Below are 20,135 nucleotides of genomic sequence, written 5' to 3'. Positions count from 1 at the left end.
TCATGTGAATGAGTGAAATGTTCATGTGACAGTTGATGTTGTGATGGGATGAGTGTGAGTCCTGATGTGCGCAGAGAGGAAGCGCAGCAGGACTGCAAACTTGAATACTGATGTATGCGGTAAAAATACAGCAAATGCAGCACAGGCGTCTCTACTGTACTGCATGAGGGCTTCTCTCTTCATGTTTGGGTGTTTGAGCAGCGAGAAACGCGATGTGAAGGGACGTCTTGTGCTTGTTTCGCCCTCTCGCAGGTGAAGGACGAAGCGTCGCTGTAGAGGAGGAGGATGTTCAGCTCGGAGATGGTGGAGATGATGATGGAGACGGAGGCTCTGCACAGCGACCGGCCTCAGTAGAGGCTTCTTCACTCCGACCTGCTGCTCCTCACCTTCACGCCGCCTCCTCATCCTGTCCTCGTCCCACCAGGAAGGATGACCGTGGTGTCAACAGAAAACATGGACGAGACCTCCACCCTGCCGGGACACCCGCAGGACCCGTACCCGCCCGACGACGACCACGACGACCACGACTGCTGCGAGCGGGTGGTCATAAACATCTCGGGTTTGCGCTTCGAGACCCAGCTCAAGACTCTGGCCCAGTTCCCGGAGACCCTCCTTGGGAACCCCAAGAAGAGGATGCGCTACTTCGATCCCTTACGAAACGAGTATTTCTTTGACCGGAATCGCCCGAGTTTCGACGCCATCTTGTATTATTACCAGTCCGGTGGAAGGCTAAGAAGACCGGTCAACGTGCCCCTGGATATGTTCTCAGAGGAGATAAAGTTTTACGAACTTGGCGTGGAGGCCATGGAGAAGTTTCGAGAGGACGAAGGATTTATCCGAGAAGAGGAGCGGCCCCTCCCTGAGAAGGAGTTCCAGCGGCAGATCTGGCTCCTCTTCGAGCACCCGGAGAGCTCGGGGCCCGCCCGGGGGATCGCCATCGTCTCCGTGATGGTTATTCTCATTTCAATAGTCATATTTTGTTTGGAGACATTACCAGAACTGAAGGAGGATCCCAATGCGCGGATTCAGATAGTGGGGAACATCACCGTGTATTACAAACCAAATGTCCTCACAGACCCTTTCTTCGTGGTGGAGACGCTCTGCATCATCTGGTTTTCCTTCGAGTTGATAGTCCGCTTTTTCGCTTGTCCCAGCAAGGCGGCGTTCTTTAAAAACATGATGAACTCGATTGATATTGTGGCTATAATCCCGTACTTCATCACACTCGGAACGGAGCTGGCCGACGACCAAGACAGCAAGGAGGGGGAAGGGAGGAGGGGAACAGGCCACATCTCTGGCTATTCTCAGGGTAATCCGCCTGGTGAGGGTGTTCAGGATCTTTAAACTGTCCCGACATTCGAAGGGGCTCCAGATTTTGGGCCAAACTCTCAAGGCGAGCATGCGAGAGTTGGGCTTGCTCATTTTCTTCCTCTTCATCGGCGTGATTTTGTTCTCCAGCGCCGTCTACTTCGCCGAGGCCGAGGAGAAGGAGTCGTTCTTCACCAGCATCCCGGATGCTTTCTGGTGGGCTGTGGTGTCCATGACGACCGTCGGCTACGGGGACATGTACCCCGTGACCATCGGGGGGGAAGATCGTGGGCTCGCTTTGCGCCATCGCCGGAGTGTTAACCATCGCGCTCCCTGTTCCCGTCATCGTGTCCAACTTCAACTACTTCTACCACCGGGAGACGGAGGGCGAGGAGCAGGCCCAGCTGCTCAACGTCAGCAACCAGAACTTGGCGTCGGAGACCAACTCGAGCCGCCGCAGCTCCTCGGTGGTCAGCAAGTCGGAGTACATGGAGATAGACGAGGACATGAACAACAGCATCGACAACTTTAGGGAAGCGAACCTTAGAACTGCCAACTGCACGGCGCCCAGCCAGAACTGTGTGAACAAGGCGAAGCTGCTGACCGACGTGTGAGGCAGCGTCCGACGCACCAGTGTAAATATTGTAGAAATATCTGGATGCTTTATCTCCATTGGTGCATTTTATTCTTCTTTTGCATTCAAACATGTGTGAATACTCAAAGAGGCACACATGGTCACTTATAAAAAAGGTAGAGGCTCAGTTACATCATGAAAACACAACAACGGAGTTGTTCGGCAATAGTTCAAAGATCAGCAGGTGTCGGGGGAACGTTTTTGATAAATTATTCACTGATTTTAGACATTTTCTTTATTCCCTCAGACTGAAGGGGATCTCCATCAATCTAACACATGAAGCTGCTGCTCACAGGTTTATGTTTTCTTGTTGCTCTGCAGCAGATTATTCACCCTGAGCGATGTCGTCAGAGACGTCTTCTTCTAGTTTTGGCACTGAGACGACAGAAAAGCCTGTGTCACAAACTGGAGGTGTTCAGTTTGAAAGATGTGGGTGTTTACCAGCCAGGGAGAGTCTATTAAAAGACACCGCTGAGTTGCATCATGGGAAATATTAGGTGTTGGTGCTTGCCATGAAATGAGGGAGCAGTAGTTAGAGTATGTTGATCTCTAAATCCAAATTTGCAAGCCTTTACCTGGAAGAAAGGGTCCAACAAGAGACATTATTGTAGTTATTGTTGGATTGCATTATGGGAAATGTAGGAAACAGTGATTTTTGGAGTCTGACCCTGGATATCTTGGTAGTTTATCCCTAAATTGATGGAGGGCCTCTTTCATAGTGCAATCATCTTTACGTTGCTTCGGTATCGTCGTCTTTGTCGTGTCTTAAATGCAAATTTTATAACTCCAGTTTGTCTCAGATGAACTTAGATGATCTAATTAATAAAGTGAATCTTGTTCTGGAGCTTTTTCGTAAAAAAATAACAATGGACACTAGAGAGAGAAAGAAGGGAGCAAAGGAATCATTGGAGAGAAAGATTTTGTGAGACATGTTTGTGAAGCATCTTCTCTAAAGGTGCTGTACACAAAATACACAAAGGCATTAAGACAACAGTGATAAAGAATAAAACACAAGTGTGGTGTAAGATACGAGTAAATACAAACAGAGACGATTAAGAATTGAACGACTCAACAAACTAAAGGGAATAAGTGGCACGATTTATTAATCTGACACACGAATTTATCAAAAAGTCTCCCCGACACCTCCCCGACTCTGAGCAATAGACTCAATATTCAGGATAAAAGAAAAAAACAACAAAGCCCAGCCGAGATTTGACGAACAGGCCGGAGGACGGCTCACTTCCTGAAGAAACGCACTCGGAGTGGATTACAGTTGAAGTTCGGGGCGTGTTTTTTCTGCGGCACATCCAGGGACATTTTGGAAAAACTCGATGTTTTCCAGGCACCTTATCAGAAACAAACAGGAAGCGAGCCGAGCCTTGTGGAGGATTATCTGCACTGCTGCTGCTGCTACAGATCGGCTGGAGGTTCCCTGTGTGACGCCATGCAACACTCCTTTATATAAAAGCATGTGGAGACTCTCTTCTCTCTTATATTGGCATGCACAAGACGTTACCTCATTTTTACTTTTTACATTTTTTCCTTCTTTGACCCTCATCTCCTCCTGGAATCGCAGTTTTTTCTCTCATTTGTTTTCACCAAAAGTGCACTGGCTATTTATTATTGTTTAAGTTATTTTGGAGCATTTAAGTGTTGAATGTTAAAAAGCATTAAGGGAACAGGAACTCTTCTTTTTTCGAAGATCATGGCATGTCAAAAATACTAAAGCATTATGGCCTAATTAGCTATGGTATAGCTATGTATACTCAATGCATGACAACAGTATTAAATTGCTTGCAGTTGTGGAGGGACCTCGGGAGCTGGGGGATGATGATGATGATGATGATGATGATTCTCCTCATTATTGTCAAGCTAACGACAGGATAACGGTGCATGATGACGGAGCTAACTGCTGAAGGGGACAAATCTGCTGAAAAAAAAACAAGAAAAAAAGAGGAAGAGACATCCGACGATCTCTTTTTAAAAAAATGACATTTCTGAAATTACATCCTCCTTTTCATTTATCTAAAGCTTTGATCTTTGACGACGGAGTGCATGAGATCATTTTATGTGATTTGTGACCCCAATTTTTTTTTTCTTGCATTTGACTTTTAAAAACAGTTTCAAGAAGGAAAGCAGTAATATTTAACAAATTTCATAGATATATCTAAAATTAGTTTCTAGTGCCTTGAACCCCGTCTCATTATAGAATTGATTAAAGTGCCTCCCGTTACAATAGACAGCAAAGAGCTTAACTATGTGCAGCTTAACTTCTCCTGCCATAAAGATGCACTGCTCCCTGCACATCTGGAAAACAAGAGGGTTATAGACAAATATGTTTCGATAAAGATATGAATACATTCCTCCTGGGGCCTCACATGACGATGGTTGATGACACATGGCTGCGTTACAACGACAGAAGAGTTAAAACAAGGTTGTTTTCATCGTCGTGCTTCTGCAGGTGCTTCAGTTTGAAGAATGTGTCAGTATTTTGGTTGTTATTCTCAAAATTGTGTCTTTTCTGATTGTGGGTCGTAACAGCACAAGGATCTACGCATGGGACAACCAGACGGCTAACCAAGCTAGCTGTCTGGTTAGCTGAGCAGCAAACTGTTGATGTATAACTTATCATTTAATATTATGATTCTACTTTGACAGAAGTCAACTTTAACTTATTTCCTCCTCCGTTTGATGAAGCTCTTCACCTGTGTACTGACTGGAATAGTTAGCAACAGTTGCTAATGCAGAAGGCTAAATCTGGTGTCAGCACTACTTACATTGTGGACTTGGAGACAAACATTTGTGATGATTAATGTAAAAATTGAGTTTATTTGGAGACTTCTAAGAGGTTTGTGCTGCTGTCACAGATGATGTTGCCGGATCTTGTTTCCCAAATCTGTACAGGTGTCGCCTGCAAAGCGAGCAGCACAATTATGAGAATAAGACTATGAGAAAAATACCAGAAACAGAAAACTGATATCAGTAAGACATATCTAATGCATTATTATGAGGCTCATTATTTTCAGTTTCTTACAAAGATATACGATCCTTAAAGCACATTTGCAGACGGGGCCGTAGCTGTACTGAGGTCAGAAGTCCTACACGTGTCTTTAATGATGAAAAGTGGTGTTTTGAGCCTGGTTTGATCAATAAACAGCCTCACTATCGTCTGATGGATGCACCACTTATATACATATGGACACATCCAAGGACAGGTTGCAAAAACTTCCTGAGACACGACCTCAGTATTTAAAGCTACGGCTCCGACTGCAGCGCGAAACATTTCGCAGGACTGTTGCAGATCTGAAGCGTAACCAGCAGCTCTTTATCACTTCATACCGACTGCCATCGTCAGAGGAGCCTGTTGTCTGTAAACTCAGCTGAACGTCGTCCTCTGGCTGCACAAAACACTGCCGCCCTCTGATTCCTGGGACCAAGAAAAGACAAAAGAAAAAATCAGAATCAGAATCAGAATCAGAATCAGAATCAGAAATCCTTTATTTGTCCCGCAAATGGGGAAATTCCTTCACAGCAGCCAAAGGACAGTATCACACTTAAACAATAATAAAAAGTAAAAAATAAACAATATAATAAGAGATAAGAAATAGATTTAACTCGTTTATACATAGTATTGACATCACTGCCGATAAAGTAGACCAGCATGTTTTAAAACAAATCTGTTCTTTGAAAATGTGGAAATAATGAGCCTCACGTCTGTCGTCTCACAGTTTAAACCAGAGCTTTTTTTTTATGCCTTATTAAGGTTTAAATAATCCAACATGTTCTCAGTGTTTGGATAATTGAGGCTGAAGAAATTGGGGAGAAATTACGAGGAGAATAAATGTTTTCTCAGGCTGGGAGTTGTGGATTTAGAGAGATAATGATGAATCTGACCACAGTCGGTGTTTCCTCTGCAGAGCAGCCAGCAACCCAGCATCATCTGAACATTACCACAGGCATTAGTCACTCTGCATGCCAGCAAAATGGCGCTGCTGCTGCTGCTGCTGCTGCTGCTGTAGTGTTGTTCTGAGGAGGGAGCACATGGCTGTCTTTGCTGTGGTGCTTTCAGGAGGAAAATGTCAACACGAGGAGCGATTATTGAGTCTGAATGATTTAAAAACAAGGGAACCAGAGAGATCTGGACAAAATGTGCACGAAGCTGGCTTCAGTTCTCTTCTGCAGTTTGTTCTCAAAATTCAGCCACAATGACAGCTGCAAGTGATGAATCATCCCGTAATGATCAACACGTATCTGCTCTCACCCCCACAGATTCCCTCCTCGCTCAGTGTTGACACTTTCAACTCGACCGTGAGGCGACACTTGAACAAATTATGTGACACTTGAAAACAAATAGTGAGTGGAAGTTGAAAGCTGTTTCATTCCCCTATTGTTAAGATGCAAAATGGTGCCGTACAGAAGCCCTGAGAGGCAGGAGAACGGTTGTACTGATCCGTTTCCAAGTGTGAAGGTCAAACATTACTTCCTCCATCTTGCCCCGTGATGACGAGTACAACTCTTCTTTTCCTTCTCGAGATCTCAAGTTATTCATGTCGTCTTCACAGAAGTGTTTTCCAGAGATAACGAGATGATTTTCTTGAGATCTCAGCTTTATTTTCATTTATCAAGAAACAACAAATGTTTTCCTGAGATAACGAGATGACGTACGTGAAAACAACTTCATACGAACATCTGAATGTTTCACCTGTCGGTGTGATGTGAGTGTGTTTACATCATGGCTGCTGTCAGGGACGCTACACTCAGTAATCATTTGTTTTCTTGTGACAACAGGTTCATTTATCTTGTTATCTCAGGATAACAAAGCTTGGTTTCTCGAGACACTAAGATAAAAAAAATGAATCCATTTTAGGAAGATAAATTAAGTTCCTTGATATTTTTTCAGTTTGCCCCTCAGGGCTTCCGTAGAGCTACAATCTCAAGCACCTTTGATCGACCGTCACCCGGCCACCACGCTCAGATTATTAAAAAATAACTCATTATTTGGGATCCTACATAAAAAGGTGCAATATGTAAAAGATTTGGTCCCCAGAGTACCCGCTAACTGCTGCTAACTGTAGCTGCCGTTAGCTCGTTGGCTGAGTTAACCACGGAGCTAGCAGTCGTATTAGCAGACTCTAGGAGTGTTGTTGTTGTTTACTGTTGGACTATGAGGTACAAAGTGGCTAGGAGCTAGCTGGTTAGCATGCTACACAAAACTAAAAAACTGTTTTACGCATTGCACCTTTAATGAGCATTACCTGCGATTCATACGATCATTTTTCTTTATTATTAATATTTTTTTGTAGAAACATCCAGTAAAAGCAGCCACAGATTATCACACAAGACAGTGTTACACAAATCTTTTGATGTTAGAGTTTCAGACACTGCTGAAGGTCCCTGAACGCACCACAGACACACATTTTGTCCAAATTCAGGTGAAAGATTCTGAATTTCTTGATCTTGTTGGTCTGAAAATCCTAAAGTCTTCAGGATTCAACCCTGAAACTCAAATGTTTGGATTTCTGTCTGAATATTCACACAGCTCCTTCACACCAACATGTGAAGCTTTTACAACAAGAAACCTTCATGTTGTTGTATTTAGTTTGTCTGAATCAGCTCGATCCAGTAATGGAAAGACCAGAACTGGTTCAGTGTTGTGATGGTTCACAGGCACCTTGAAGAAACACTCTGATGTGTTGAATCAAGTGGCGTTAAAGGTGTTTGAGTTGCAGAAACATCGTCAGTGTGATGTTCGCTCAGTCTGAAACCCACGGGTCTCTGTGAGCACAGTTTGAGGAAACCATCACTTCCAAAAAATGCAACTTGTGTGGAGCAGCTGAACAGCAGCGCCTCCTCTGAGTCAGGAGCTTTAGTTACGTAAGAGTCTGCAGGTTTTTTATTTCCGACAGCTCAGAAGTGAAATCAGCTGCGGAGGGATTTGGTTCGGGATGAAAACTCTGCAGACTCATCGGCAAATTTCACACTTTGAAAACGACTTCCTGCAACTTGGAGATTTGGAGCTGAATCTCATCAGAGTCGACGTGCGCGTCTGCTCTTTAAACACCTGAGCAGCCGTGCACGTCGCCCACACAGGTGTTTCCACTTCACGCCTCGTCTCAGGACCCGACAGAGGTCGAGCAGGTCGACCTCTGTTGGAAACACCTGAAAACTCACAAAACTGAGAGGATTAGTTATTGAGTTAATTACTTTCATTCAGAGTTCAGCAGGACATGAACAGATCCCACATGTTGTGCTGGTTTAGGATTTATTAGACACAAAGTGCTGATGTGGACATTTAAATCTGAGCTGTGTGAAGCTGGAAGACGATTCTTTATCTTGTATCCTGCTTCATACGTCAACGAGAGTCTCAGCAGCTTTTACTTCCATGAGTCATTTTGTGTGTAAAAGTTATTTTATTTTGCCCAAGATTTTAATTTGCTCACTAAAATAAGGAATTAACACAAAAATCTTTGTGTGCAAAAGTCAAAAAAGTGCAACACAGTGCATGTCTGCGGTGACGACATGTCTCCTGTGTGTTTGTGTGTAAAGCATCTGTGTGTCATCAACCGGTCTCTGAAGGCTCGATGTACAAACTGCCGTCGAACGAAGAACAAAAAAAATCCCTTTAATTAAAGTTTCAGTCAGATAAAAAAATAAAAATAAAATAAAAGCTTCAAAGGTGCTTCATGTCAAACATGCAGTCGGTCCGAGGGAGCAAAATTACAAACAAATCTCTCAACTGTTTTTTTTTTTAAAGAATGAAATCACATAAAAAATGAAATTCTATATTTTCTTGACAGATGTTTAAAATTAGTGATTAAAGCAACATCAGGGTAGTTGGTAGTGTCGTGGTTTTTACATTCTGTTTGTTCATATCTGTCGTGTTTTAGGCCAAAGTCTGAGACGTATCTGCACCACTGAAGGGACCAAATGATGTTTTATAGTTTGTTTTTTCATATCATCAGAGCAGCTCGACAGACGGAAAAAACATTTTCTAGATTGTTGGTTCACAAACTTTACAGTATGTTGTTTCTGTCTGCAGTGACGAGGACGGATCGACGCCTCTCCTTCCAAATTAAAGTTTTCGAAACGGCGATTTTAGTTTTCAAGCTTCCAACTGCCAAGTCCAAAATGTTAATTATCACCGATCACACGATTGATCTTCACTGAGCTGCATATCAACCAGTTAAATCTGTGTTTTTAGGATATTTGGAAGATATTTTGGTTTAATTCTCCTGTGATAAGTTTTGACTGCTGACATTAAGCCATGAATGCAGAGTTTCTCAACCTCGACAGAAGTTTTAGGGATTTCTGTGTGATATATTTTTTACTTAAAGCTGCAATAAATGAGCGTCACCTGTCACGCCACACGTAACCATTTAATCCAGTGTTAAAATAAAAACACTCATGTGCAGCTTTAAACTAAAAATACTGCATGATTTCTGTTCTTTACACCCGATCACTGACCAGTAAAATGAATCAATCATCTGAATCAGAGTCTATTAATTTGTTCAGAAGGAAGTTAATGACAGTTTAGAAAATCTATCACTGATTATGACATTAATTAAATGTACTACGGGGAGTGTTGAACTTGTTATGATTCTGTATTATCTGGGCTGGATGAGTCATTTTTGATGTTGTAGCACCGAGGACGAGCTGAAGGAAGCTGCTCTGTAGTCCGACGTCATCTTTTGTCCACAGGGGGCGCCGCAGTCAACAAAAGATGAAGTTCTCGTCGTAGCTTTACGTAAATGTACCCAGTATCTGCTGAAGAAATGCAAAGATTTCTTAAATTGATTTCTTTTTCGGTGTTTTGACTCCTAACATGTCAAATTCAACGGCTCGGTCAGCGGCCCAACGTTACAGGCGATGACATCCCTCCAGTGTAGTCAGCATTGGTCGGAGGGTTCGAGGGTTCGGTGGGTCAAACACGGGACGTCCACTCGGGAGACGTGAGTCGAAATTTTATAGGAAGTTTTGAACTGAGCGACTTATATTTACCCAAACCAGGATCTTTTCCTGAACCTGACCGAGTAGTTCTGGTGCTTAAACCTAAACAAACTGACTTGCTCCTTTGCTGCTGTAATAACCACTACAGCCACTAGAGGTCGCCACCTAACAAGAAAAGAAAAATCTGGATCGTAACTCGCTTGCACAGACAACTTAGTGGCTTGTTTTTCTGATTATCCTCGTACCATCGACAGCGAACGTATCTCACTTCAGTTATGAACATACGTACGTTTTGTTCGTGAAGGTATAAAAAACAAAAACTCATCGTTTGTTGTTTTTACACAGGAGCAGCCTCCTGGTCGAGAGTCCTGCGCTTTCTTAACACGACCAACCACCTTCGTTCTCCTCCCTCTGCGGACTTTGTCGCTCTTTATACTACATCACCTGACTTCCTCCTTTGCTGCCGTTATAATCGCTCCGGCCACTAGAGGTCGCTGCTTCACAGGAAACGTTAATACGGGTCTTAATAAGCTGCTTTCACAGTCGACCTGTGCGGTTGTTTTCCCGACGTACTGACATAAAATTGGACTCTTGGAATTTATGATGGACATTGTCGTCGTCGTTGTTAATTATTGAAGGCTAACGGATCAATTTGTAATCAAAAATATGGTTTATTGACCCAGCAGGCCGAGGCTGATGGACATTTTATTCTTGAGGCAGCTTCAATAGTCCACTTTCTAAAAAAAAGTGGACCCTGACTGTATAATTAGCTGCCTTGAATATCTCCACAGATTATGAGCCTGTAAATGATATTTATGATCTAAAATGAAAACGACGACACATCATCAGTTCCCAAAGACTATTTTTACTGTTCAAAGATCCCAGAGGAATTCAGCTAACAAAGATATGTCAAACCAAAGTCAAGCTAAAAATAAACAGGTTGAGAAACTCTGCATCAGCTGCTGTGTTCATAGGGATGTGATCTAAAAAGCCATGACACGAGTGATGATGGTGATGATGATGATGATGATGATGATGATGATGGTGATGATGATGGTGTGGTGATGGTGGTGTGGTGTAAAGAGGAAGCGTCATCATGTGACAGACTTCTGCTGAGAACCTGGAGACAGAGCCGCATGATCACTCTCATGAATTAATGCTGGTGGTATATTTTCACTCAAACAAACATTATTATTATTATTAACGTCACGACATTTGTTCTCTCGTCATGAGATCATTTAAAATGGTCTATTTTCAGCTGGATGATTGGTTATTTGGGGACTAATTAGGTTTGTTAGCAGTAGTTCGTGTCCCCTCTCGTCCTCACTCACAGTCATAAGCCAAAGTCTCATCCCGACCATGCTGACTTAAAGTCCCAGTGCTGGAGACGTCATAAAAAAAATAAAAGATAAATATACTCTCCGCTGGGCTGTTGAGATCCTCCCTGAACCCTGCAGTCGTTGAGATTGCAACACGTCGATTCTTTTTTTATTTGAACTTCTGTTTCATTTGGGTTCTCGCTGCAGTATGCAATGTTTGTCATTCGTTGGTGAGCATAGTCTGTAACCTATGCAAGGTTAGTCGACGATGTATGTCCATTCTGATCTCATCATATTACAACAGTTTCAATAAATTTTGAAAGATACAACTGTGTTGTTTGTTTTTTATTCTTAACGTAGGACCAGTTAAAGCTGCCTCAGCTCCACGATGATGAAAGTCAGTTGGAAAAACAACCAGAAAAAAACCCAAATACTCCAAAACTCCATTAAAACCTTGCAGAATTAGCTGTTAGCACTTCCTGTTTGCATTGTACTCATGGATTAACAGACAACTGTCACTGGATTACTTTGACACTGAAGAAAACTTAAAAACATCATGCTTCTAAGGCAAGTTCTGCACATGTAAGGAGTCATCATCTCCTCCCTCCATGCTGATATAAAGTCAGGTGAAGTCTCGTAGTCCACAGAACATTTCTGGAGCTTCACAGTAAAACAGAGTTGCAGCAGCTGGAGATGATTTAAACATCAGATGTCTCCACAGCTCGTCTGCTGTGATCACAGGTGTAATGAGAAGATGTTATTTAGACCCTTTATTAAGCTGAAATCTTAATTTAATAAAACAATACCAATCTGTCAATTATCTGACTCCCCTAAATCAAGGTATGGGTGATTATTTCTCTCGAGACTTGACTAATAGTTTCCTCCACTTTTATTTCACAGGACTCAGAGTTGTTTTCTCCGGCCTGGTGTTTTCAGTCCAGGACACCAGTAAAGTCAAACTGCAGGAACAAACAGAAACATGTCGCAGTCCAACAGCAGCACGTTTAGATGTGACCTCTCTAAAATAGTCCGGCATGTGAAGCAGCTCCGAGTGTCAGACGACCTGCTGAACAACATTTATGTTCACGTCACTGGAGCAGGAAGTACAAATGTAAATGTTTCATATTCCTTTGAGCTGCTGTGGAAATTCAGTTTGTGTCTTTCTTAGATTGTTTTATTTTCCTCGTGTTCACATCTTGATTTTTACTCATTCATTATCATTTATTGTTTTGTTTTTTATTGACACGTCTGAAAAAGTTTTCCCCTTTTTTTCATTTCCCTTCTCATTCATTGATTTGCTGAGCTGACAGCCAATCAGAGGGAGTTCTCTCACAGACAGGCGATGTCGTCCTGAAGGTTTCGTGTCCACAGGAGCGTCACGCAACGCTTTCCATCTTTGCACGCTCGACCAAAACAGGTTTCATTTAAACTCGACAGCTGTTTTTCAAAAGTTATCAGGAGTTTACAGGCAACGTGTCGCACCAGACGCCCTGATTTGCATAAAGTAGCCAGAATTCAACTGTTATGTAAATGAGAAGTGGACGCCACGCCACGCAACGTCTCTTGAAACACAACGCGACTCTACCAGAATGCATTGCGCGGCTGCTTGCACAGAAAATGAATGGGAAGCCTGGAAACGACGGATCCTGCTTCTTCACAGTCGGACATAAATGTGGCTCACTGACGGCCCGACATTGGTGTCAGAGATCTAAAGAAGATGGAGAAGAACGTAAAACATCAGAATCTGTCTTCATTTGAACTCTACAACGTATCCAGATTTCAGCTTCATGCAAATAAGAATCAGGCAGTGCGCCGCTACCAGAATGCATTGCTGCATGCGTAGAAAATGAATGATAATTCATGATCACTGACGGGCGACGTTGGTGTCAGAGATCTAAAGAAGGAGGAGAAGAACGTAGTAGGAGCAGAAAGGAAACAGGAAGTCAGGTTGAGGAGAGGAAACAAAGTAAGAGGACGAACTAGAATATATTTTGGACACAGCGTCCTGCTTCATGGTCTCGTTGTCCTGCTGCAGTATAGACTCTGTAGATACTCTGGAGCGGCTCTGTGGGCTGCAGTGAACCATCTGAGTCACAGAGGAGCTATTCTTACCCAGCTAAGAATACGACTCTCAGCAGCGTCTGTAACGGCTCCAACTACACACAACACAACACAACACGACACAACACAACCACACCGACGCTGCGCTGCACACTGAGAGCTGGATTACAGCAGCACCGGCAGCTGCATTATAACCTCAGAGGTGTCATCCAGAACATCTCATGTACACTGAGCCCATCATGTAACACAGTGACTCATAAAGTCAGGCCTATAGGCAGATCGTGCACAGGGACACTTCACCACTGATGTTCGGTAAAGATATGAAATGAAAACGACTCGAGCTTCGTTCCACATGTTGGTGAGTTGTGTTTCCAACGACGTTCAGACCACAGAAACCCTCAAGTTTCCTGCCGGCGACGCTGAGCGAGTGATGTTTTAATCAGGGCGTAGCTGGAGTGAGATATGGAGAGCTGAAGACTCGCCAAACATATATACAGTTTATGACCTGCTGCAGCTTTAACTGTTGTTGGCCGAGGTGTGGGAGTGTGTGAAGAGTGTTTTCTTTCTGGATGAGTCAGATTGAGGCGAGAGCTGGAAGCTCTGTTTGAAGTTGTAAACCTGAAAATAATCCACATTTTTTCTAAACAGCAGTCGTTTTATTGAGTCTCGCTACGTCTTTTGTTTTTCTGTGAGACTTGCAGTGTGTTTGAGACGGTCGCCGTGTCGCAGAGTCACAAAGTCTCACCGTGACTCGGCCGAGATGAGAGTCGTGACAGACCGTACGGTGATCCCCGACCAATCACAGCTCGCTGCCAGTTATAACCTGCGTGATGTCATCACCATATTTACAGGTGAAGAGCTCTCTGTGATTAAGTTGGTCAACATGTTTCTCAAACTCAGCGAGAGCAGATGAAGACATGTGACCCTCTCGTCTTCCTGTAGAGGCTTTAGTTACATCACATAAAACCAGCCGACGGCCATTTTCATTCCCGACGCCGTACGTCTAACTGTGAACACGACGTGGACCGGCCGCCGCCTCGGACACTCACTGATGAAACTGATATCGATCTTCTCGTTTGACGCTGATGAACAAATTTCGCCCTGACAGTCGGACTGCTCCTTTAACATCTCCTCTCTCCTCATCGGCTCTCACTGGATGTAAATCCTGTTGCGTTTGCTGACACTAATTCCTCCGTTTTTATAAGATGCAGTTTATTGTGTGTGCGTGTGTGTGTGTGTGTGTGTGTGTGCGTGTGTGCATGAACCACAGCGAGGCTGGAGACGCTGCAGCATACAGTAAACGTTAGTGTGTGTTGAGAAGGAGAAGAGCTGCTTCTGTATGTATGGAGACAGGGAGAGGGAGCCTGGGGCAGAGTGCATGTTAGGTTAGTGTGGGTGGACGCACAGCGAGGAAAACCAACGAAGAAGAAGAGACGAAGAGGACGAAGAGGAGGAAGACGAGGAAGAGGAGGAAGAGGAGGAAGAGGAGGAGGACGACCAAACACTGAGAGCGTCACTATCTGAGGGAAAAGAGAGAGAGCGTAGAAATGATCCGCACGGCATCAAGTGGACGAGCGTCTTCACATGTCAATCAAAATATAAGTGGTTGTTTTTTATTTTTTATTTATTTTGCACATATGATAAACATTAAGTTTATTATTCCATATTATAATATTTTATTATTAATGTTCTTTACATGGAAAATTCACTTTTTACATCAAAATTTTAATTTTAATTTGTGAAATATGGATTTCCACACACATATATATATTATTATATATTCACATGTTTGTTTTTTTCCACATGTGGAAACAAAACGTGTCACATGACATTTGTTTCTTCACATGTAAATTATAATTATCACATGCAGTAAAATCTTAACGTGAAAATAACATGACACGTTTTATAAAAGAGAAATGAGAAGAATTTCAGACATTTCTGTAATAAAATGTACGAACACGAAAAGGTGACAGGAAACAGAAAAAAAGCCTCTGTGGATATATTAAACACTGAATCTATGGACGGATGGATGACTGATGGATGAATGATGGATGACTGATGGATGAGTGATGGATGAATGATGGATGAATGATGGATGAGTGATGGATGAATGATGGATGACTGATGGATGAGTGATGGATGAATGATGGATGAATGATGGATGAGTGATGGATGACTGATGGATGAATGATGGATGAATGATGGATGAGTGATGGATGACTGATGGATGACTGATGGATGAATGATGGATGACTGATGGATGAATGATGGATGACTGATGGATGAATGATGGATGACTGATGGATGAGTGATGGATGAATGATGGATGAATGATGGATGAGTGATGGATGACTGATGGATGACTGATGGATGAATGATGGATGACTGATGGATGAGTGATGGATGAATGATGGATGAATGATGGATGAGTGATGGATGACTGATGGATGAGTGATGGATGAGTGATGGATGACTGATGGATGAATGATGGATGACTGATGGACAGACGATGTGTGAGCCCCTCCACCTCCTCTCTGGTGGTAAACCGTCCTCTGGATCAGAGTTCTGGGCTGCAGGTCGGTTCTGCTCAGTAATTCTTGGAGGCTGATCTCTCTGAAACCTGGATCTCTGTGAAGACGCACGGTTGCAACACTTCTGCCTTATTTGGGGAGGTTTTGATTGTGAAGTCAAGCTGCTGCGGCCGTGTGTTGGCTGCCAGCTGAGGCGATCTACTGGACCGGTTCCAGAACTTCTGGTCAGTATGAATCACTGATGCATGTAAATATAGGGCCCACGTTTAAAAATGATGACGATGCTGGCTCAGGCGTGTGTGAGCTGACCAATCAGAGCAGACTGGGTGTTCATGGGGGGTGTTCTTAAAGAGACAGGAGCTAAAACAGACAGAGGGGAATACAGAGCTGCTGCATGAGACAACTGATGTGTCTCCAGAGCATTAAAGCATGTAAACATGTCTAAATGAGCCGCTGTCCTTTAACGTCACATCAGACTGAGGAGTGAAACTGAACCTCCAAGAGGAAGAAGCTTCTGAAGCTGCTGACAATCATTGACCTCGGAGAGCTGATGTATACTGTGGGTGCACAAGCTGCAAACATCCACCCACATCCATCCACATCCACCCACATCCATCCACATCCATCCACATCCATCCACATCCACCCACATCCATCCACATCCATCCACATCCACCCACATCCATCTACATCCATCCACATCCTTCCACATCCACCCACATCCATCCACATCCACCCACATCCACCCACAGACACTGTCTCTCTCTCCCTCATGCAGACATACAGACGTAGCTCACCTAATAGCCCCGCTGTCTCCTCGAGTTTCATTTTCCACTGGAGCCTTCCAGCTCTTACCTGAGCCTCCATCTGTCTATTCAGGCAGAGAGGAGGAGAGTCGGGCCGAGCTGAGCCGGGCTGAGCCGGGCCGAGCCGAGCCGAGCCGAGCCGGCCGTTTTCCTCCAGACAGCCTCACGCAGCAGAGAACAGTTGGCTCGCCTCATCTCTTCCTCTGTCTGCTGACACAGAGCTCTGAGCGCCAGCACCAGCGTCCATATGGGCTCACAGCATGAAGCAGAGCCCAGAAGCAGCAGAATCTCTGCAGCCCTGAACCACCCTGGTTCTCTCTGTTATCATGTGCTGGAGATAAACATGCACATTTCACATCACTATAAACATAATTAATCGTGTTCTGGTCGATTCTGGAGGCGTCAGACGTCCTGAAACCTCCACTGACCTTCAGTGACGAGCGGAGGAGGAGCTGCGATGTGTCTTCACATGTCGGCTTCCTGTTTCCACATCGGTTTCTCTGAACTCTGACCGGTTTAACCTTCGACGAGCCCCCGAGGCAACATTAGCTGTTGTTATTGACCCCGACCACCAGCCGCCACCTACTGAACACCAGCAGCTTCATTACAGGACAGAACAGCACGACTGGACCGAGCCTGTGCTCATTTCATCAAACATGACTTTATTTATGTTTATCTCATAATTATGACTGTTTTGTTTTAGAATTTGGACATTTTTCAACTTTTCAGTGTCACAATTATTACCTTTTATCTCAGTTTTACATTTTAAGCTCACACTCATGACTTCTGACCTCATGATTCTGAGTTTTTATCTCATTATAATGACTTTGAATATCATAATTATGATGTTTTATCTCAATTTTGACTCTTTAATCTCATAATTTTGCTTTTTATCTCATATCTTTAACTTTTTTATCTCATTATTTGGACATTTTATCTCATAATTATTCCTGTTTTGTTTCCTAATCTTTTACTTCTTTTAATCTTTTAATTTTGATTTTTTAATCTCATATTTATGACGCACCCTTGGAATATTTCTATACATAAAGTTTTATTTCCATCTGATTATTATCATTGTTTGCTTCACCTGTGCGTCCACAGTTCATGAAGCTCAGAGCAGAGTTCTGAGCAGGCGCTGGTCCGGCGGGCCTGCCTGCAGGTTTTCACTTGCACTTTGCATTTTGCACTTAAACAGACTCTTGAAATGAGGAAAGAGTCGACCTCGGCTCAGCCGGTGTCCTGTTTCCTTCTTGTATCCTATGAGTTATAAAATATTCACATCTGTACTGTCTTGAGTGTTCTGCCTCTACTGTAAGAGGAGGAGAGCTTACAGTAACACAGCATCCACCACACAGACGATGAGCTCTGGTGCTGTTTGGATCTCATACAGAACGTTTTAGCTTCTTTCAGCTCCACGTTTTGTCTCAAGAATCTGCAGTTTTACTGGATAAAGTTTGTTGTTGTGACTGAATTCATTTTAATAAGAGCAGAGTCTGTTCTCTCAGCTGCTCAGTGGAGCGTGAAGATCCTGAACCACCCAGATGTTCTGCAGAGTGAAACCAGAGCAGCTCACCTGAACACCAGATCACCTCCTCCTCCTCCTGCTCCTCCTCCTCTTAATGCTGCTTCTCCTCCTCCTCCTCCTCTTTCTCCTCTCTCCTCCTGCTCCTCCTGTACTTGAGTACATTTAATATCAGATACTAGCGTACAGTTAGCCTTTGTTAGCTTCTGCTCTTTGAAAATAAACCCACAGCTTCAAACTAAGAAGTGTTTTTTGGGCTTTTAGCTCCAGAAACTAAAACTATGATGTCAGTGAGAAGAAGGCTGCAGCCCGGTGTCGATCCACAGTGGGACCAGCGGTACGATCACCTGTTTAACATCAGAGTCATGTGGTTCAGTTTGCACTGCTAATTAACACATCTGAACTAATTAATCACCTGAATGTGTACTTTAGATGTTTTCTTCTCCACCTGTCTGAAACTGACCAGTGCAGGAACAACATGCTGTTTTCACCTGTTGTCTCCTCTAACAGTGGTTCTGTTCATTTATTTATAGCAGCAACATAAAAACCTGTGTGTTTTGAAGCTTATGAAGGTCAGGTCTGATTTTATTTTTCTAAATCGAGCCGTGTCTTGCTCTGCACTTATGTTCCTGTCTTGCTTCAGGATAAATATTTGTCTGGTGCCGGCCTTAAAATAGCTTCGCAAATGACACATTTTTACATTACCGCTGGTGATAAGCGTGACGGGCTGTCAGTGGGTCGCCTCCACGAAATGTAGCATCCCAAATCCCCTCTCAGCTGCACTAATCTGATGTGAGGACAGGGAGGAGGGACGTGACCCAAAGACCGGCCGCTCAGGTTCAGACACACCAGGAACACGGAGGGATGATACCGAGGGAGCTGTCTGAGTCCACAGATGGCTGCTGGGAAATGTAGTCCTGTCAGCTCTCCTCTGTAGGTCAGAGGTCAGTCACTGTAATAATGTTAACAGAGCTTATTATTTTCTTTCTTCCCAGAATTCATCAGCACATTTTACAGTAATATTACAGAAATGTTGTTTTCATGTTACCATATAGCTTGTTAGCCTGTTAGCATGTGCACCTTGTTGGACCACTTTTGGCCTGTTAGTCCTTCTGTAGCTGCTCAAAGTAATATATTACTGTAACACATTACTTTTGTTGCACGTTACCTCCAACATGTTTTGGGTTGAAATAACATTTAGTCTGGTAACTTAGGTAACTGTGGTAGTTTTGCATGAAAACAGGTAGAAGGAGGACCTTTTGTCATGAGCTCAGTCCAGCAGCGACCGGCCGCCTCGCCTCACAGTGTTGGTCTGGTTCTACAGTCCAGCAGGGATCCGCTGTGCTGGCACCAGAACAACAGGACTAAATGATTGATACCAAACAAAGCTCTGTAAGCAGGCCTTTAAATGATGGATGATACAGAGCTGCAGTCAACACACTGACACAAGCCGCCGCTCACACTCTTCAGTTACAAGGTGCAAAGTGCAAAACCCGACAGCTGATTCTGTCACCTGAGACCGAGTGTGTGTGTGTGTGTGTGTGTGTGTGTGTGTGTGTGTGTGTGGCACTCCACAGTTAAAGCAAGCAGCAAAACAAACCCAAGAGGTACTTACTGAGCCGGGCACACAACCACACAGAGCTCACGCAGCTCTGATGACAACACAGGCTACAGGCTGCTGTAAACGACGGCCCGTGAGCGAAAACTGGTGCAGAAACAAGATTAATTGACCCTGAATGAAATCTGAAATCTTTGGCGTCGCCCTGATCAGCCCACTTTTCTTTCTGTGTGTCTTTTCTATTCCAGCTTGTTAGCCTTAGCTAGCTTGGTAGCTTCCTGCCACGTGGGCGTGTTTCAGTGACCAGGCTTCGTTCTTCTTCTTCGTTTCTTCAGCTCCACCAAACTCTCTCTCTTTACCTGTATGTTGTTTGCTGTCAGTCAGGTGGAGTCAGAGCCGTTGAGAAGAGAGAGTTTCGTCATCTCTGTTTACTCCAATGGACCATTTTT

At 43.7% G+C, this 20,135-nt stretch overlaps 1 protein-coding gene across 1 annotated transcript; it reads left to right on the top strand.

Annotated features, from left to right (window-relative positions):
- Positions 1-429: 429 nt before the first annotated feature.
- Positions 430-1,922, top strand: kcna1b (potassium voltage-gated channel, shaker-related subfamily, member 1b). The gene is given in 3 exon segments (XM_073481065.1): positions 430-1,263; positions 1,265-1,582; positions 1,584-1,922. Coding segments are annotated over 3 exon segments (1,491 nt in total).
- The last annotated feature ends 18,213 nt before the right edge of the window (positions 1,923-20,135 follow it).

Source organism: Pagrus major, chromosome 14 (genome assembly GCF_040436345.1).
Source record: "Pagrus major chromosome 14, Pma_NU_1.0".
Taxonomy (NCBI): Eukaryota; Metazoa; Chordata; class Actinopteri; order Spariformes; family Sparidae; genus Pagrus; species Pagrus major.
This window is presented reverse-complemented; position numbering and strand designations above follow the sequence as displayed.